General features: G+C 42.5%; 2 protein-coding genes across 2 annotated transcripts; both read right to left on the reverse strand.

Annotated features, from left to right (window-relative positions):
* Positions 1–2682: 2682 nt before the first annotated feature.
* On the reverse strand, positions 2683–15722 carry LOC131705019 (protein KRI1 homolog). The gene is made up of 19 exons (XM_059006924.1): positions 15443–15722; positions 14811–14896; positions 14402–14507; positions 13657–13759; positions 13384–13441; positions 13144–13193; positions 12897–12990; positions 11546–11623; positions 10802–10911; positions 9504–9636; positions 8094–8189; positions 7603–7773; positions 7114–7189; positions 6092–6198; positions 5537–5687; positions 5058–5188; positions 4359–4423; positions 4045–4140; positions 2683–3424 (listed from the first exon to the last, which is right to left on the reverse strand). Exons 1-19 carry the CDS (start codon positions 15525–15527, stop codon positions 2923–2925), a joined length of 2298 nt encoding a protein of 765 aa, XP_058862907.1. The 5' UTR covers positions 15528–15722; the 3' UTR covers positions 2683–2922.
* Positions 15723–16342: 620 nt separating this feature from the next.
* On the reverse strand, positions 16343–20652 carry LOC117965549 (cyclin-dependent kinase 4 inhibitor D-like). The gene is made up of 2 exons (XM_034910330.2): positions 19163–20652; positions 16343–17654 (listed from the first exon to the last, which is right to left on the reverse strand). The coding sequence occupies exons 1-2, from the start codon at positions 19298–19300 to the stop codon at positions 17280–17282; spliced, it is 513 nt and encodes a 170-aa protein (XP_034766221.2). The 5' UTR covers positions 19301–20652; the 3' UTR covers positions 16343–17279.
* Between the last annotated feature and the right edge of the window lie 72 nt (positions 20653–20724).

Genomic DNA, 20724 nt, shown 5'->3' on the forward strand with positions numbered 1-20724 from the left:
CAGGAAGTGGCTTCGCTTGGGTCAGATTGAAAATAAAGGAAAGTTAGACCATCTGCAAAACCCTGAGGGGCTGGTATAGTTATCACGCTGCTTTTTAAAACCTTAAACTATCCCAGAGTAGATTTTTAGCCCGGGTTTTATTGACCCTGTAGATGCTGGCACCTCAGTTTTGTGATAAAGGGTGCAGGGCAATCGTTTAGTTGATCCCTGAGTTTGCAGCTTTCATTACACTGAACATTTTAAGTTTTTTTTTTTTGAAGTTTTTTCATGCTTGGTACCTCTTTAATTGAAACACAAGAAACTACTGCTGTGTGAATGACTTGGTTTTTAATCTAGAGCCAGGGGGGGGGTCAGACTCCAGTCCTGGGGGGGGGCGCGTGGGGTCTAATGCTTTTCATTCCAACTTCAGCTCTCAATTAACTTAATCGATCGAATTATTTGTTCAATTGGACGTGTGTTTTAATATTTTTTTTTTTCAATTCATGATTTTTTTATTTTTAATTCCCTTGATTTCAAAGTGTGCACGACCTGTAAAACATTTTGAGACCGGGGAGAGAGAGAGAGAGAGAAGTGTTTAATGTGTCCAAATCATCAAATAATTTAGAGCAATTAAGTAATTGAGAGCTCGGGGTGGAAGGAAAGCCAGAAGCTGCCCTGCGACCCCCCCCCAGGAGCTGAGACTGACCCCCCCCCCCCCTTTGAGGGGGTTCTCAAAGGATTTTCTGTTTTATAAATCTAGATGAATAAATGTACAAATTGAAGATTGCATTCCGAGAATTTTTCCAGTATTTTGTTAAAACCAATTATAAATGCATTTTGGTGTATCTTAAACAAAGGCATTTGTTAAAGGTGGAGTACACCCAGAATAAAATAAATAAATAAAAAATAATGTTGTTTGTTTATCTGTTTTTATATACTAGTGAAAAGGACACCTGTCACTTTTTTTTTTAAGGTTGTGCATAACCTCCTATTGCTGCAGGTTGCAACGCGACCTTTTTGGCTCACGGAATGATTTGGCGAGCAGATTTTAAGAAGGGGGGGGGTTCCCTGTGTTTAAGGGACTGCAAACAAACTGGACTGCTAACGAGGTCAGGTCTCTGATACAGTAGGGGGCGCAGAAGGCTTTGGAAAGGTGTTCTTTCAGTACCAAACTGCACAAGATCCATCTGGGGTGAAAAAAATTATCAGGTAATGTTTTTCAAAAGAAATCAGCCGGGAGCTGCGATTTCAGGTAGAATTAATATTTTTAATGTTCGTTCTTCACGGAGACTGTGGAGTACAAACAGATGTATAAAATTAAAGAATAAACACGGATTTTCAGACAGGCAGCGATTCATATTTTCTCTTCCTTTTTTTTATACAAGAGAACTAAACCAAAAACATTCGTACAAAGAGAAGTAAAGGAACACACCCAGTATCTCACTAACGTGCCACTTATTGCAAATCTTTATAATACAGCCTCCATGTGCATCCCCTCACTCTACCACACAGCGAACACCTCCACGCAGCAGACCCAGACACCAGAACGGCATGGAGGTCTCTTCCATTATTTTCACAGAGTTGTTTAATTGACCTTCTACACAATGTGAACTAACCCTTTCCCGTGGGAGCTGGTGGCGCAGTTGGCTAATCCCATGGTCTTCGCTCCCTGAAGACGGCGGTTTGAATCCGGGTCCTGGCGTTGAGTTCCTGAGGTAAGTCATGGTGTTGACAGTAAGTCATGGTGGTGGTTGTGTTTCCGTGGAGGAGGTGTTGACCTGAAAAAAGTCCTGTCCTATACAAGAAGACCTAGTCATTCTTTTTCCTTTGTATTAAGGGGTATTATAAAACAAGGCCACATTTCCGTTTTCTCCCTCCTCCTCCACCTCTCAGGTATCAACAACCCCATCTTCCACTCCCTTCACAGCCCCCTCTTCATCCTCTTCTGGGCAGGCTGCCCTCCTCCTCATCCTCCATTTTTTGAAAATGAAGGATTAAAACGCATGTGGGATTTGAACCAGCTACCCTGGGAATCAGACTCCATTGATCTACCAACTGAGCCAGCTAGAGAGCTGCTTGAAACTGCTGTCAAATGCCCTCCAGTACTTTGACTAATGCTTTATACAGCATGTAGGTGATTACTGAGTTGAAAACATCCAGTAAACGTGTCACTTCTATTGTGTCTGTGACAGATTCAAACAAATACACGCTGTGGGGAAAAAAACACACACACACAACACAAGACTTCAACCACACCTCTGGTGATTATTTATCAATTCTGTTTGTATCTCTTAATCAGAGAACACCAGTCATGCTGTGCCATTGTGTTGTGGGTCTGGTTTCACACTCAGTTCACTTGTACTGGGAGCTGGATCTCCAAGGGGAGAGGCAGGCAGGGCTAGTGAGCGATCCCACTGCACCACCTGGCTTCCTGTGGACAGACACCGTCCCACACAAGATAAAGGAAACCTTTATTTTATCAGCCACTATTGTAGTGTTTTGCTGTGGAAAATGAAATGCATTACTAGCTTTTCCATTACTTACAATGGTGTTCATTAGTAAAATAGTAAAAATGTAGAACGTGATAAAGCCCTCAACACGCAATCGCAGTGTTCTGCACGCTGTGGGGCGGACTCGCATTTTATTCTGGTGTGGGACATTTTCAATAAAAGGAAACAGACAACTTGAAATCTTTGTATGAAGTTTATTTTTTGAAAATAAAATCTAGAGGGAAAAAAAAAATAAAAAATCCACAATGAAAAACAAATCCTGAAGGTGTAAAAAGGAGTGAATTCTAGACCACAGATTCCTAAAAACTCCCCCTGGATCAACAGAGAAAAGGATGCCGGTGTATTAAAACCACCACTGGAACTGACTTAAAGGTGGTTGGAAACGTCTTTCGGGGGGTAGGGGGGTAGGAAGCAGGAAGGGCTCCCCCTCCCTTCACTCCGCACCCTGCTCCTTGCCCTGCTTCTTGCCCTGTTCCTTGCCCTGCTTCTTGCCCTGTTCCTTGCCAGGCTTCTTGCCCTGCCTCTGCTGGTGCAGCTGTTTGAACAGCAGTCTCTTGGGGTTCAGCCCGTAAGCTTGTAGCCTCTGACTGCTGAACTCACGACCCCCGACCTTTAACAAGAGCCGGTGTCGACCCCCGCTCGCCCTGCGTTTCGTTGGCCTCTTCGGTTTCCCTCGACTGGCTCCGCCCGCTTTCTTCTCCTTCTCTCCTCCCCTCGGCTCCACCTTCTTCTTCTTCTTCTTGGGAACCAGCAGCTCCTCCTCGCTCTCCGGTGGTTCGGTCCTGGGCTCTAGTGGTTTCGCAGCTGCCTTCGGACTGGGTCCCGCGTCCGCCTCTCCCTCTCCCTCTCCCTCTCCCTGTTTCTTCAGACGTTCCCTCCTCTTCTTCCCCACCTTGGTCTTCCCTTCCTGCTGTCGACGCAGCGCTTCTTCCTCTCTGCACAAAAAACAAACAGAACCCGAGGATTAAAATACAAAGCGCTCAAATCGGAATTAGATTTGAGGGAAACTAAGACAAAGGCTGTGTGATGAGGGTTAATCTCTGGACTGCAGGGTAGCTTCACCGCTGCGTCCGAGTTCAAACGTCAGTTATAAAATAACTTTTTGTACGTTTCTTTTAGGGCTGCTTTGTACACAGAGTGTTTCTATTATTATTATTATTATTATTATTATTATTATTATTATTGAGTCATTTAGCAGACGATTTTATCCAAAGTGACTTACAGAGACTAGGGGGTGAACTATGAATCATCAACAACTGCTGCTGCAGAGTCACTTCCAATAGGAGCTCGTTTGTTTTACGTCTCATCCGAAGGACGGAGCACAAGGAGGTTCAGTGGCTTGGTCAGGGTCACACACACACACACACACAGCCGGGATTTGAACCTCCTGGTATCAAGACCCTTTCTCTAACCACCGCACCACCAAGCCTCCTTTTACATTGTTTCGGATGAAGCGTCACTGAAATGACACTGCAGCACCCCTGCAGGTTGGGCGCTCTTGAAAACGATCTACACTCTGGGAAGGGGAACGCGACTCTTCTGGGGGTTGACTTACTCCACGGTGAGAGACTTCAGGATCTGCTTCTTCTTTTCCACATCCTGAGCTTTGATCCTGTAGGACTTGAGATCGCTCAGCTCCTCCCTCTCCGACCTGGAGAGAAAAGAAACCGCAATGAGAGCTCGAGGTGTAAGGACTGAATCGTCGCGATTTATGCCTGGAGCACGAAGCGAGCCACAAAGCGATCACTCACACCCGGAACAAGTTCCAGTGAAGCATTTTCAATACAAACAAGGCAAGTGAATGAACAGGTATAGCAGCCCAGTTAACCTGCCCCTCCGTTCGGCCGTCCTCTCTGCAGAGTCTCTTACCTGAACATACATGTTTTCCTCAGAGAGCACCAACGATTCAGCTCTTTCTCATCAGCAGCCAAGACCTAAAAAAAAAAAGCGACCCATCTTCACATCCTGCAGCACCCTGCACACTGACGTGACAGACGCCTTTATCCAAGGAGACTTACAGGTGTTACAGGGCAGCACAGGGTTACAATGCAAGCTTCATATTTTAAATACAGTGTCGTTTTACAGCAAGTGCAAATAACACTTACTAAAATACAATCTGAACTAGGATGCAACAAGTTAGGATACAGTTATATCTACAATAGTGAGAGGATAGCGCATCAGCTGAGGGTCCAGTAACGTGGTGGTGAGGGCAGACGAGTCCAGTGCAGAGCAGGAGGGGCGGATCCAGAGATCTACAAGCGCAGTCTGAACAGGTATTTACAACCGAGGTGTTGAGATAATACTTTCCTTACTGGAGAACGATGCGGTTGGGTTTTCATGGTGATCTACTGGTACATTTCTTACATCCAGCAGAGGGTATGTTTAGAGGGGGGCGAGGGGCACTCACAAGCCCCTAAATTTAAACACCAGGGAGTTGGTTTATTTTTCTGCTTCGGTAACTTTGCTGGCTCCGTTTCTCTTCGTGATCAGAAGTCCTGTAAACGCACACGCACACACACGCAGGGCACACGCACACACACGCACAGACACACGCACAGACACACAGACCTCTTCTGTGGTGAGGCCGAAGTCGTTGGCCACCACGGTCCTGTATCTGAAGCGGCACGGCTGGTCATCAATGATGTCCTCGTAGTCCAGCTGGTAATACTCCTCCAGGTACTGCTCAAACGTCCTGTCCTCTGGGGAAGGAAAGCACAGGGGAGGGGAGGATTGGAATTGAGATTTTAAGAGATGTAGTAATTGTTTGTTTAGCTGCTTTCATTTGAACGCCAGTTTTAAATCGACTAACAAACGGCGTGACAAGTTATTTGTTGTTGCCGCTGAAGCTCGTTATAACAGAATCCTGCCGACTTGCAATCTGGATCAATGAGGTGTTCTGGAGCTGAGTAAAAGGGAACTGGAGTTGAAAAATCGACGCGTCTGTGTGTCTGGTATTTCTGTGACAAAACTACACAGATCTCTCACGATGCAAAACACAAAACAAAAAGGCATTGGAGCTGAAGCCCAGTTAACCGAGCCGTACTCACTGGGGTCGAAGGCGGGCTTCTCCCGGCTCACCAGCTCAGCGAAGCGGGATTTCCGACGCCGCTTTCCCGTCTCGGGAGCTTCCTGCTGCTTCTTCCTCTTGTTCTTCTTGGAGGAGCTGCGCTGCTGGCTGGGGTCGTAGTCTGCGTCCATCTGCAATGATAATAATAATTATTATTATTATTATTATTATTATTATTATTATTATTATTATTATTATTATTATTATTATTATTATTATTATTAATTAGGCATTTAGCAGACGCTTTTATCCAAAGCGACTTCCAGAGACTAGGGGGTGAACTATGCATCATCAACAACTGCTTCCAATAGGAGCTCGTTTGTTTGACGTCTCATCCGAAGGTGATTTGAAATCGCCCGCGTCAAAAAAAAGAAAGATATCGCTCAAGGAAACCAATGCGTGAATTTCGAGGTCTGAAACGAACAAACAAACGCGCCCCTTTACCGAGATCAGCAGAGCGTCTCTCCCCACTCTCCACTCCATCAAGCAGCAAGTACACTTTTCTGTGAGAAAAAGCAGCAGCGGATTTTCTTACGATGAAGTCGGGATCTTCACAGTTTGGGGCGTAGGTCCCCCCTTCTCCTTCCCCCTCTCCCACCTCCGCTTCCTCATTCCCGGTCCAGTTATCCCAGTTCCAGTCCTCTGGAAAAGGAAGCATGGGAAAAGCATAGCGTTTATATTACAGGAATTACAAATCTCAGCGTGGGAAAAAAAAAAAAAAAAAAAAAAAAAAAAAAAAGAGTAGTGAACTTTCAATGCATTGCGATTGCTGGCTGGCATCTTCCCTTGTTGTTTTATGGTCGACTGCGATTATGAAATTATAAAGCAGTCCCACAATTACCTTAATCTGCCCGTGTCAGAGCTGAATCACCGCGGGACAGTTCCACAAATTAGGCAAAACGCCACAGTCACAATTTCTAAATCCTCCTTATTCTACACATGGGGTGTCATTATCTATAACAAAATACGGCTTTTTTTTTTAAATGGAAGAAATCAAAGGTTTGACACATGCGCGAAACTGAATGAATACAACCATGTGATAATTGACTCGTATCCAGAGATATATTGCAATTATTTTTCTCATTGTGATTTTTGAACTGCATCGCGATTTAATTCCGTTATTTATTATTTATTTCTTAGCAGACGCCCTTATCCAGGGCGACTTACAATTGTTACAAGATATCACATTATTTTTACATACAATTACCCATTTATACAGTTGGGTTTTTACTGGAGCAATCTAGGTAAAGTACCTTGCTCAAGGGTACAGCAGCAGTGTCCCCCCACCTGGGATTGAACCCACGACCCTCCGGTCAAGAGTCCAGAGCCCTAACCACTACTCCACACTGCTGCAATTCCGTTAACATTTGCAGCGAGAAATTTCAGACATGAAGCACCAATAAATGTACGTCCGACACTAAACAAACATAATCCAACACATCTTTAAAAAGTGCCTGCCTCTGAGGAACTGCCCGTTCCAAAGTGAAACGAAACGAGGGTTCTCTCGTCAGGGTGAGGGGGGGGGGGGGGCAAAATAAAAAACTATTTTTGTAATACCGTCGAGCCCCTCCTCTTCATCAAACTGGGGTTTCTCTTCCTCTCCCGCTCCGTAATATTCGTCCCCGAAGAATTTCTGGAGGAGGATGAGAAAGGAGAGCTGTGGGTTCAATTCGATCGCTCCACCCATCTGCACTACCTGCTTTAACCCTTTGATGCCCAGCGTCCAGTATATTCCACGTGGTGAAAGCAGCCATTAAAATAGGTATTGAGAACACACCCAGGACAGTGAAGGGGTAACATTAGTCTCTCTCTCCTCTCTCCTCTCTCCTTCCTTCCTTCCTCCCTCCTCCTCCTCCTCCTCCTCCCTCCTCCCTCTCTCCCTCCCTCCTCCCTCTCATGCAGGGTCGGGGGCTGTTTTTCAATTCCTTCGAAGGATTGATATTTTAGAGACATAATTCATAATTGGTGCGATCGTTTCAACTGCTTTCATTTGAAGCCAATTTTAACTGAAGTCATTAGTTGTACCCCCCCCCCCGCCCCCCTCACCTGCATGAGCTGGTCGTGTTGCTGGGGGTCGAAGTCCCCCTCCAGGTCCCCCTCTCTGAAGCCCACGGTCTCGTTGCCCGTCAGCTCTCGCAGTGTCTGCAGCTTCTCCAGCACGGCGCGCCGTTTCAGATTCTTCAGCTGTTTCAGCTCTTCATGCTTCTGGGCCTTCTCCTGGAATCTCATTAAACAAAAACACAGATTCGTACCTTCTGGAAAACCCTACCTAGGGAAACGGGATGGGAGGGGCTTGGGTCTTTTGATTTGATTAAATCTTTTACTTTGAGTTAATAATAGTGTTTGAGCTGCAGCTCTCTGTCTCCGAGTCTCCCTCCAGCTGAGCACCAGCCTTGGCCTTGTCACTATCCTGCTACAGGAATGGTTTGTGTAGAAAACGTCACAAACACATTTACTGTCCGTTTCGAAAAACACTATCTTATTAGGTTTTTTTGGGGTTTTTTTTTTAAACACGCACGTTTATAATGGCGCCGTACCTTTTTTTTCCTCTCTTTAATCTCCTCCCTCTTTCTTTTCCTCCGTTCGTCTTTCGTTCTCACGGAAGTGGCGATCGTTCGGGGGTACGTCTTGATCTGGGGAAAGGGGGGATAAAACAAGAGGATTCAAGCGACACTCCTCCGCCCTGCTTGGAATTCAGTGTGGCTCACACACAGCCTTACACTCCAATGCACGCTGCAGGCATTTACAAAACAGCCACGCTTCTAATGATGGATTCATCCTCTCTTCACTTCAACGACACCACGTGTTTCAATGCTGAAGCTATAAAAGGATATTAAAATGAAAAACTGCACCTTACTGGATCCTCAGCTGATGCATTATCCTTGCACTGCTAATCTGTCATTGTAGATATAACTTGCTGTCATCTTAACCTGTTGCATCCTAGTTCATAGTGTATTCTAGCAGTAGTACAGCAGTGTGGAGTAGTGGCTATTATTATTATTATTTATTTCTTAGCAGACGCCCTTATCCAGGGCGACTTACAATTGTTACAAGATTATACATTATTTTTTACATACAATTACCCATTTATACAGTTGGGTTTTTACTGGAGCAATCTAGGTAAAGTACCTTGCTCAAGGGTACAGCAGCAGTATCCCCCCCACCTGGGATTGAACCCACGACCCTCCGGTTAAGAGTCCAGAGCCCTAACCACTACTCCACACAGCTGCATGGCTGGTTAGGGCTCTGGACTCTTGACCGGAGGGTCGTGGGTTCAATCCCAGGTGGGGGACACTGCTGCTGTACCCTTGAGCAATGTACTTTACCTAGATTGCTCCAGTAAAAACCCAACTGTATAAATGGGTAATTGTATGTAAAAATAATGTGTAAAAAATAATGCAATTGTATGTAAAAAATAATGTGATATCTTGTAACAATTGTAAGTCGCCCTGGATAAGGGCGTCTGCTAATAAATAAATAATAATAATAGTAATAATATTACTGACACCCTGGGATCCTTCAAGAAGCTGCTTGATGAGATTCTGGGCTCAATAAGCTACTAACAACCAAACGAGCAAGATGGGCCGAATGGCCTCCTCTCGTTTGTAAACTTTCTTATGTTCTTATTATTTACATTGACTGTAAACTACACTGTATTTAAATATGAAGCTTGCATTGTAACCCTGTGCTGCCCTGTAACACCTGCGTGAGTCGCCTTGGATAAAGGCGGCTGCCAAATAAATAAAGAATTATAATAATAATAATAATAATAATAATAATAGATGAGACCATGTTGAAAATATGAGTTCTGTAGCGTTTACTGTAGACGCAAAAGCATCAAAAAATAAAAAGCTTGGTTTCTTCCAGTGCTGCAAGTAACGCCTTTGACAGGCATCATGTGAATTCATTTCTGAACAGCGCGGGACTGACAGGCTGCGGTTTCTCACCAGCTCTGCGTCCGGCTCTTCAAAGCGGAAGTTGTAACGTCTCTCGAAGTCCTCCTGCTGGTTCAGGAACGACTCCCCCTCGTCCGAAGAGTCCTCCACCTCCTCCTGAACGATCTCATCGTACGTGGGGATCCTGCGCACACACACACACACCACGCAGAAACTCAAAACGACTGCAAACTCACAGACTAACGGGCTGCATCGGGGGCTCAGTGGTTAGAGAAAGGGGCTTGATGCTACCAGGAGGTTCAAATCCCGGCTCGGCCACCGACTCACTATGTGTGTGTGTGTGTGTGTGTGACCCTGAGCAAGTCACTGAACCTCCTTGTGCTCCGTCCTGCAGATGAGACGTTTAACAAACAAGGTCCTATTGGAAGCGACTCTGCAGCAGCAGTTGCTGATGATGCAGAGTTCACCCCCCTAGTCTCTGTAAGTTGCTTTGGATAAAAGCGTCTGCTAAATGACTCATTAATTAATTAATTCATCAATAAAAGAATGAAAGAGATAACAGATACTGCAGGGATGGAAATAAGACTGACCGCACAGCAGTGTCACCCAGTCCAGGTTTTACTACCAGCTTGATCAGCTACAGCTTGTACAGGTGTGTCTGATTTAAACTCCTAGTAAAACCAGGCAGGTTTGGGCAGGCAATTCCCTTTTTTAAGAATTTCCGATTCCTTTTTAGAATCAATGATCCCCTCAATTCCCATTCCAAACGACCCCAAGGTCTTTTTAAAGGGTGTATAAAGACCTTTTTATTTGATTGGGTTGCATGCTCCCATGTGTTGCTACAGCTGTTTACGTAAGATGTGTGTATTGTTTTATTTATTTATTTTTTTTTACATTTTGACCACTTTTTAAACTTTTAAATTGCATGCCTTCAAGATGGCTTCACGTGTACCCTCATGGACCTCTCGGAACTACATTTCCCACCATCCTCCTGCTGCTCACTGGTAAATCCATCTCAGTTACATATGTGAGCAGGAGGATGATGGGAAATGTAGTTCTGAGGGGCCCATGTGAAGCCATCTTGGAGGCATGCAATTAAAAAAAGTGGTCAAAATGTTAAAAAAAAATAATATGTAACCCAATCAAATAAAAAAGGTCCTTATATACCTTTTAAGCACTTCCAGCACATCACTGATCAAAGGGATTCACTCAAAAGGGATTGGGAATCTATTTTAAAAAGGAATTGAAAAACAGGAACTGACCCCCGACCCAGGAACGGATCCAGCTGCTATGCAATGGGGGTCTTATCCCCACCCTGTGGCGGGCGGTACAGCGCAGAAATACAGAACCTGTGCTCCTCTTCACTCCCCTCCAGGTAGCCCTTATTGAGCATGTAGTCCCGCAGGAACTTCTCCCCATCGTCCAGGCTTGGGTCGTTCCAGTAATCATGCAGGTATCTCTGTCAGGAGAAACCATTCGGAACACGGGGGTTAATTCCTACCACGGTGTTTCAAGACTGTAGATAAAATACAATACAATACAATACAATACAATACAATACACATTTGTATAGCGCCTTTCATCACAAGGATCCCAAAACGCTTCACACACACAGAAACGAACAATTAAACCATCACATGAAAAACAGTCTAATACAAAATGTAATAAAAAGCGTTTACAAAAAAAATAAAAAATATTTTAAATTATAAAATACATTCTAATTGTGTCACAATTAGAATGTATTTTATAATTTATTTAGGAGAAACCCGATATAGTTTCCAAACCAGACGGAAACAAGCAAGACTTTTAACTTAGGAACTTGTAAGCGTTCTTTACGTCGTTTCTTATTTGTTTTTAGAATTATAGAAGTTGTTTTTTTTTTCCTTGCTAATGACGATTTTGAAGTAAACAGCTTTGAGAATCTAGTCTGCCTTTATCAGTCAGTTCCGCCCTATCCTGGCGCCTTGTAATACTGCAATCGAATACACGTGAAAAACTATGCAAACACAACGCAGAGTGAAATATATAAACACGACGAGACACACGAAATCGGGTCTTGCATGTTTGTTAAAAAATAAATAAAAATTCCGCACCAGGTCTTGCAGGTCCTCTTTCCCCTCCAAGTCTTTCTGCCCTTTCAGCCAGTTCAGATAGTCCTCCTCTTCTCTGTCCTAGGAAAACACAGCAGAGACGCATTTCAATGCATTTCACAGGGTTACAAACTCACCCAGCCCTGCTGCTGCACCCAGCCCTGGGGTTCAGAGCTCCCCTCAATGAAGTCTAGTATTATTATTAATATTGAAATGATCTGGAGCCAGGAGTTTGAGCAGGGTTACAAACTCACACTAGCCCTGCTGCTGCTGCTGCTGCACCCAGTCCTGGGGTTCAGAGCTCCCCTCAATGAAGTCTAGTATCATTATTAATATTGAAATGATCAGGAGCCAGGAGTTTGAGCAGGGTTACAAACTCACACTAGCCCTGCTGCTGCTGCTGCTGCACCCAGTCCTGGGGTTCAGAGCTCCCCTCAATGAAGTCTAGTATCATTATTAATATTGAAATGATCTGGAGCCAGGAGTTTGAGCAGGGTTACAAACTCACACTAGCCCTGCTGCTGCTGCTGCTGCTGCACCCAGTCCTGGGGTTCAGAGCTCCCCTCAATGAAGTCTAGTATTATTATTAATATTGAAATGATCTGGAGCCAGGAGTTTGAGCAGGGTTACAAACTCACACTAGCCCTGCTGCTGCTGCTGCACCCAGTCCTGGGGTTCAGAGCTCCCCTCAATGAAGTCTAGTATTATTATTAATATTGAAATGATCAGGAGCCAGGAGTTTGAGCAGGGTTACAAACTCACACTAGCCCTGCTGCTGCTGCACCCAGTCCTGGGGTTCAGAGCTCCCCTCAATGAAGTCTAGTATTATTATTAATATTGAAATGATCAGGAGCCAGGAGTTTGAGCAGGGTTACAAACTCACACTAGCCCTGCTGCTGCTGCTGCACCCAGCCCTGGGGTTCAGAACTCTCCTTGTTCTGTTATATTCAAAGGAACTGGAATTTATATTTTATAGACATTAATAAATCAACTGCTTTTATTTGAAAGCCAAATTAAATTGACTAACGAACAGCGACTTCAATTGAAGTAATTTGCTGTTGCCGCTGCCTGTGAGAAGCTCATTTTGAACAGAATACTGCCGATTGCAATTTTGTTCAAGGATGACGTGTTGGAATTAGTAAGAACTAGCAAGAACAAATCTAAAGCCTGGCACTTTGATTCAGTCAGTCAGATTCACAGACTAGACTGACACTTCAGGCTGGATTTCAGAAAAGACAGGTCATGGATTGCAGAGACGAGGAACGCCGCGTTACAGTTCAATAGCGATTTGGTCAGGAACCAAAAAAACGATGCAGGTTTGCAGAGGGTCTGGACGGGACGGGCGTTAGCCTACCTTCTCCTCTTGCGTTTTCGTTCTCCGTGTGAGAAGCTGGAATCCTTCATCCTTCTCATCGTCCTCCTCGCTGTCTTCGACAAACTTCCGGAAACTGCGAGAGAGACGGGACAAGAGATCGACCCTCTATATAGAATGAACTAATCTTGCATCACAGAGTCGAACGAAAGCTGCTGAGCAATGTTACGTTAACATACTGAATTACACGCCGCTTCAGGTGCTGTGTTTTGAAATGCCTGAGCTGTACCTTTCTTTAATGGCTTTCTGCTCCTGGATGTAACTGGGTAGGGCGGCTCTCTGGGGAAGAGAAAACGAGAAAGAACCATTCAATTAAAGTTCCTGATATCCGTGAATAAAAAAAATTTAAAAATGCGTCGCAGCCGCGACTTCAGACAGCGAAAGGGAGTCGGGTTGTGTGTTTGGTTGTTCGGCCCGGTTTCTCTGTCGTGTTGTCAAGCCCTGGTCTCCCAGATTTCCTGGGCCTCACCTCTCTCCTCTTCGCTGCCTCTTCGTCACCGCTCTCCTCTTCCTCGTCTGCGTATTTGCTGCAGAGACACACACACACACACACACACACACGATGCACTTTACTTTAAACACAGCTGGGGTGAAACCACGAAGGCCACTTTTTTTTTTTCAAATATGTTTTCTTTAACTTTGAAAAGTGTCCCATGATAAAATGGAACAAGAAAGCTGTTTTTTTTTTTATTGTACATGTTATGTCTATAGAGTTATTTTTTGCACACGCTCGCTCACTCACCCTCCCCTCTCTAGAATAACCTTGCGCTCATAATCTTTCAGAAACATCGGCTTGTCTTTCCTCTGCTGCGTTCCCTGCTCTCCTTCACTGGTCGAGGGGCGATCTGGGGCAGGAGGAAAAGAACGAGAGACAGACGGCTTAAAAGGCAGGGCTTGAAACTCCCTGCTCCCTCTGATCCCAGTCCAGGGTTTTACATTATTGTCAAACGGTCAGGAGCCGGGAGCTTGATGTGAAATAAACTGCTCCTCCCTTTTATAGTTGCATGAACAGCCCCCGTTAGTAAACCTTACAGACTCACACTAGCCCTGCAGCAGCAGCAGCAGGGCTAGTGTGAGTTTGTAACCCTGCTCAAACTCCTGGCTCCTAATCATTTCAATATTAATAATAATACTAGACTTCATTGAGAGGAGCTCTGAACCCCAGGACTGGGTGCAGCAGCAGCAGCAGCAGCAGGGCTAGTGTGAGTTTGTAACCCTGCTCAAACTCCTGGCTCCTGATCATTTCAATATTAATAATAATACTAGACTTCATTGAGAGGAGCTCTGAACCCCAGGACTGGGTGCAGCAGCAGCAGCAGGGCTAGTGTGAGTTTGTAACCCTGCTCAAACTCCTGGCTCCTGATCATTTCAATATTAATAATAATACTAGACTTCATTAAGGGGAGCTTTGAACCCCAGAGCTGGAGTTAGTGGGAGTTTGTAGAAGATACAAGATCTCAATGGACTTGCGATGAATCAATACATACCTTCTTTACTGTAGAACTGCGTGTCTGTCTGATATATCTTGGGGTCCTTCTTCTTTAGCAGAGACAGAGTCCTGTAGAAATCTCTCTCCAGTTTAGGATCAATCTCCTGTCGTACGAGAGAGGGAGGGAGAGGTGAAAAGGTGCAGCTATGAGCAAATGTTTAGCATCACCTAGAATGTTAAGACTGAGACAGAATTAAATAAAAATATTATATACATGAACATGTTAACGTAATAAACCTGCATTTCAACGCCAAGGAAATGAAACAGAATCTCTAGAATCCAGAGGACGCAGTCTTTTTAAAACGCAGCCACTGTGCTTGTGAGCCTCCAGGTATCCGAATCTGATTCTGCCTTCTCTCCAGAGAATTGTGTAAAGGCGGTGGAGTCTGCAACACTGTCCTGCTTACCACTTCACTTTCTTCATCGTCATCGGAATCCGGGGACGACTCCTCCTCCTCCTCTTCATCCTCGCAGTCTCCATAGCGATCCTTCACTGGAACAGGAAGACAGTCACGCACAAACATAACCATGGCAACGGAAACACAAGTAGGTGGATGGGTTGAAAAGTCATCCGGTTGAACCACGCAGACTATCTTCAAGTACCAATTTTGTTAAGTGGCACTGCAGTTTTCATTTGCATGTAAGGTTGGTATAGTTTTCACTACCTGCCTTATCATTGTTTTTTAATAGCATAATCACCATCCATTAGCATTTTTTTTTTTCTTGTGTTGAAAATGATGTGTGACCTACATAACAGGAAGTGATTAGGTACTGGACGGACGGGGAGGGGGGGAAGAGATCGATGCTCTTTTATTTGGGAACATCTGTTGCCTGTAACCTGAAAATGCAAGCAACGAATCGAATTTAAAAAAAAATGCATACTTAAAAGAAATGGATTTTAAATCTTTGGGATCAACTCTGAACGCACAAAACGTGTTGTTTTACGATGTTAGCTGCAGATATGCGCCTTTAACGCCACAACATTACGCTACGGAGTATCATGGTTAAATGTTTACTTAAAAACGAGTCACTAACTTACATCTTTGCAGCTCTTCTTTCTGTCTGTATTTCTCGTATCTCTCTGCGAACTTCTGGTTGATTTTCAGCTCGGATTTCCCAGACATCTTTTTTTTTTTCGCCGTGTCGGTTTTTGATAACCGAACTGTATAATAAATAGTTAATCCGAGCAACAAAAAAAAAAGTTCTGTAGTTTGTAATAATGTGTCGGGAAGCAGTTGTGGAAATCACGTGGATACAAATCCGACCCAGGCGTGTAGAGCTCTACGGGGGTCAGAGTGCAAAGTGCTCTGAGCTATCCGACCAATCGCAAACGAGTTCGGGGGCATTGCAGCTTTAAATTGTTTCAATTTCAGTTATTTATTTTAGTTTTCAATTGATTCGGTTTATAATAACTGTAATAATTACATTACAAAAAAATAAATAAAAACAGAATTTTCTCTTTTGTAATCTGTGTCTTTGCTTCCAGCACGTTGTAAAGGGAAGCAGCGATATATATATTTTTTCCAGAGCTCAGAAGGAAAGCAGTGTTTGTTTAGTTTGGAAACACCATGTGCAAATGATGAGCTACAGACAATGCTACCAATTAAATACGCTTACCCTGCATGCGAAAATGAGTTACAGCAGCCTGTTTATTTATACAGCAGCCAGCGAAGACTTGCACGGCTGTAACTAACTAACTCAGTGTAGCAAGGAAAGGGACATTTTGAAGTTTTTCTGTTACTGTGCAGTTCTGTAGTGTAGTGACAGCTTGGAGTTGGGCTTTACAATATTTACAAGATGTGCACAGAAGGGATTTTGTTAAAATCGTACACCACGTCATCCGTGTGGTATCTTAAAAAAACACTGTCGATAGGGCTCTGTTGTATCGGTTGTTTTTTATATATTTTATTTTTTATTCATGCACGGTTTAGCCCTGTTTTGTGTTCAGGTTTATGAAAAGGAAGATGTTATTTATATACCAGTTTGTTTACATTCCCCAAAGCTAATCACCCGCCCCGCCCCGTTTGCAATTGAAGTGTGATATGCAAATAGTACAAAATAAATACTATAACAATCTTCTGAAATGATTTCTCTCTCTCTCTCTCTCTATAATTAAATAGACCCTTACAAATAAAATGAAACGCAACTGCTTGTTCTTTTTATACAGCAAATATTAAATAATTTATTGAATCTCAAATCCACACAACAATTCATACAACGGCATTATAAATACAACGCTCGTAATAATAAAGCATTTAATCACCCTGTACTGTCTGTATGTACAATTTAAAAAAGACTTGCAAACAAAACACAACCAAACAAACACTGTGCAAGTTGCAAGGCTGTAAATACATTTAAATACACGTTTCATTATATCTTGAAATACACCGAGAAGCATGTGCAGATATCTCAAACCATTGTGTTTAAATAATCCTTCTGATATAAATGGCTTTAACTTCGCAGGGCTGCTGCTTTTCATTTCAACCCAGCTCTCCATTACTGAACCAGACCCTTCACTGAACTGATCCTGTGCTTAATTAGACCTTTTTAATTGCTCTCCGCTCTTAAACAGCTGCGGGTTTCAAGTTTGCCGGAGCATTTTAAATCTGCATCTTTTTCGGAGCTGAGAACAATTAAAAAGGTCTAATTAAGCAGATTATGGGTTCAGATTTTAGTTAGGTGATTGAGTTGGAATGAAAAGCAGCCGACACAGGGAGCGGGTCCGCAGGTCCGAGTTTGAGAAGCCCGGTGCTAACCCGAGAAATACATCCTAAAAGCCAGCTCTGTCCCTCTAAATCGGATGTCTTGTTTTATGGCAGGTGTCTGTGAAGTTCTGGGTGGTGTTTTGTTTGTCACAGATTAATGGTGCTGTTGGATCACTGTTGACTCGAGTTCTGGTCGGATTCCAGTTGCCGTTCCAGGATTTCCACGATACCGGAGTGGTTCGAAGCCCTGGCCCGGTCCAGAGCCGATTCTCCGCGCTTGTCGGTTTGCCGCAGGTCGGATCTGGGGGCCAGGAAGCGCACCACCTCGACGTGGCCCTCGCTGACGGCGATGTGGACGGGGAGGGCGCCGAAGCTGTCTGCGGTGTTAACGCTGGCCCCGTACTCCACCAGGACCCGCAGGGTGTCCACGAAGCCGGTTCTCGCCGCGTCGTGAGCCGGGGAGATACCCAGCCCGTCCTGGACGTTGGCGCTGGCGCCGTGTTTTAAAAGCTCACGGGCTACACTGCAGTTTCCAAACATCATGACCTGAAAGCAAAAGGTTACATGAAAGAAGAGTTTTTTAAAGTGTTTAAAATGCGAAGGGAACGTAAAAATCACATGCAAAGATCAAGCAGCGAGTCGCCCTGCCCAGATGCATGGTTTGCACCATACTGGTTAATCGAGTCCAGAGAACACCTTCTCAATGCTGAGGTCTCGAAATCACATCATTATTCTCTGATGAGACGAGCCAGAGAGCAATAACAACAGTATTGCATGTTCTTAATGTATTATTATTATTATTATTGATTATTATTATTATTATTATTAAGTCATTTTTAACAGACGCTTTTATTGAAAGTGATTTACATCACAAATTATTGCAGTCACTTAAAATAGGACCTTGTTTATATATATATATATATATATATATATATATATATATATATATATATATATATAAACAAGAGAAAAGGATATTTCAGGTACTTAAAAAGGTAGAATAATTAATTACAAATAAATTGCATTTGTAAATTGATTTGTAATTAATTATTCTACCTTTTTAAGTACCTGAAATATCCTTTTCTCTTTTTTCTTATTGATCATTTTGGTACACAGCAGTTTTCCTTTTTCTCAAACTCTCTCTCTCTCATATAATATATATATATATATATATATATATATATATATATATATATATATAAAAATAAATAAATTAGCACTATTTAAGCTATTTTTACTCTGTTACAAGAAATGAAATGAACCTTAATGAACCGTAAAACTCAATAACTAATAATAATAATAATAATCCTGTACTTCAGATTACTGTAATCTGCCAAGTGTTTAACCTGTAGTATTTTGTATTTAATCATATCCTGATGTAACTATCACTATTATCTGCTGTATTATTGAATTGTGGTTTGTCACACTTGAACAAAAGTTATTGTATTTCTTGCTCTTATTGTATTACTTGTATTGTAACACTTGAAATGTATTTGCTTACGATTGTAAGTCGCCCTGGATAAGGGCGTCTGCTAAGAAATAAATAATAATAATAATAATAATAATGACAACTTTGAATCACAGTCTTGTTCTCAATTAACACGTGTTTCGCTGTTTCACTTTGTGATTTTTTTTTTTTTTGGGAGCGTTTTTTAACTGGAGGGATCATCCCATACCACCCTGTTATTTGACTTTTCTCTAGTTTAACTGTATTGTTCAGATAACTTACCCTCTGTGTTTGTGTTCAAAAGCACAGTCTGGATGCAGAGTATCGCATCACTTCAATACAGCTTGGGTTGTGAATTCTTTTTTTTCAAATAAAATTTCCTGTTTTTAAAAAACCTGTTTTGCTCAAGCGCATATATATATTCATACTGGCGCGTCTCTCGCAGCGATATTTATAATCTGATCGATCTAAACGTGTCCTTAATTTACAGGTATGGCTCTTTTCACTGTCCCGGGTGAAGGCATATTAAAAAACGATTCATCCAAATCGACGTCGTTTGAGAACCTAAAAAAAGAAGAATAAAACAGGAATAAATTAATACCGGTACCTGCAGCGCCGTTTTCCCGAATTCATTCGCGGTGTCTGGGTGGACTTCTTTCCCGCGTAGCAGAGTTTTCAGTTCGGTTAGGTCACCTTTTGCTGCCGCTGTAGTCAACCGGTTACCGGCTTGTGCCTCGACCAACATTTTCTGTAGTTTTTATTTTATTATCATTAATATTATCAGTCTTAGTGTTAAAAACTCCCACGGTTTGTGTAAAACTGAGAGAAAAAAATATTTTAAAAAAACGTAACAGGAATTAAACGTGCCTGGTTAATAAGATTATTATAATTATTTTTTCACCTTCGATAAAAGTTTTTTTTTTTTTTTTTTTTTTGGTTCCGTTCTTTCAAGCTAATAAACTACTAAATAAACCACAGTTATATTAACGTAACCGACCGTTACTGTATTTTTGATTTTCATTCTATTTCTTCGTTTGAATTTTGCGCCCAGAAAACGCACGAGAACAAACACATTTTTTTTGTTGACAACTCTCCGTCCAACCAATCAGAGGCCGCCCCCCTGCGGTGGCTCTGCGTTCCAAAGGCGGAGTAGGGGCGGGGCTATCGCTGGTGAGGTAACCTGTTGCTGTGGTAAGCGTGCCCATCTGGCCAATGAGAAGTCGAGTGTGGAAGGCGGGCTATTCGGGGTTCGCGGGCAGTTTCTTTTTTTTTTTTTCCGCAAATTCATTCATAATTCGAAGCCGTAGTTGTAATGCGCGTGATTTACCTATGGCGACTGCAGCAGAGGTCAAACAAAGGTTAACTTTTATTTACTTTTTATAAAATATTGAAAAAAGGCGGGCTGAGGGGCAGATTTTGTTCAGTGCTTTTAAGTTTAATACATGCAAATTCTGTAAAAACTGAATATTTCATAAATGCTTTGTGTAATAAGACGTTTATATAGTGTTATATGCAACTCAGATTAGAAATGTCAAAAACCTTACCTGCATCTGCGTGTCTATTTAATAATAATAATAATAATAATAATGATTTTATTAAAAACGACATTAACCCCAGGCTAATTGAACGTACCTTTCTTTAATTAACTAGTTTGTTTGCTGTACCACGAATTTTACCAGAACTTCGGTCAACATTTTTTTAAAATTTTTAGACATTTTTTTAAAAGTTTTTGTGAACTCTACGGAGTTTGAGAAGTTACCCTGAAAAAACTTTGAGGAAAAAAACCAAACAAATCTGCATTATAAAATAGATACATGCTGAACAGGAAAGTTAAAGTGATTCAATTATGCATAGTGACTGAAGGCGATAGATAGATAGATAGATAGATAGATAATGAAAAAGCCTTATTATTCACCGGAACACAAAATTAGGTTGACCCGACTCCGTTTTTTTTATTATGACTTATTTTTATTTTTTTATTTTACAAAAAGCTTCTTAACGTGTAAAATTCATTCTTCTCCACATATGATGAATAGCACACTCTCTTTCATTTATATTTCATGTAAAACCATCCTCTCTTTATTTTTAGAATATACAACACTGTAGGACAACCCTTCGCATATCTGTTGCAAAGTCTCTCAAATTTTAAAACGGTCTAACATTTTGTAT

The sequence above is a fragment of the Acipenser ruthenus genome, chromosome 34 (assembly GCF_902713425.1).
Source record: "Acipenser ruthenus chromosome 34, fAciRut3.2 maternal haplotype, whole genome shotgun sequence".
Taxonomy (NCBI): domain Eukaryota; kingdom Metazoa; phylum Chordata; class Actinopteri; order Acipenseriformes; family Acipenseridae; genus Acipenser; species Acipenser ruthenus.

What these genes read in the sequence shown, in the direction of transcription:
- LOC117965549 (XM_034910330.2), bottom strand. Translation starts at nt 19,300, where the DNA reads ATGTTGGTCGAGGCACAAGCCGGTAACCGGTTGACTACAGCGGCAGCA. An exon ending in TCGGGAAAACGGCGCTGCAG is followed by an intron (nt 17,655 to 19,162) that starts GTACCGGTATTA and finishes TTTTGCTTTCAG; the next exon opens with GTCATGATGTTTGGAAACTG.
- LOC131705019 (XM_059006924.1), bottom strand. Translation starts at nt 15,527, where the DNA reads ATGTCTGGGAAATCCGAGCTGAAAATCAACCAGAAGTTCGCAGAGAGA. An exon ending in GAAAGAAGAGCTGCAAAGAT is followed by an intron (nt 14,897 to 15,442) that starts GTAAGTTAGTGA and finishes TTCCTGTTCCAG; the next exon opens with TGAAGGATCGCTATGGAGAC. An exon ending in ACGATGAAGAAAGTGAAGTG is followed by an intron (nt 14,508 to 14,810) that starts GTAAGCAGGACA and finishes CTCGTACGACAG; the next exon opens with GAGATTGATCCTAAACTGGA.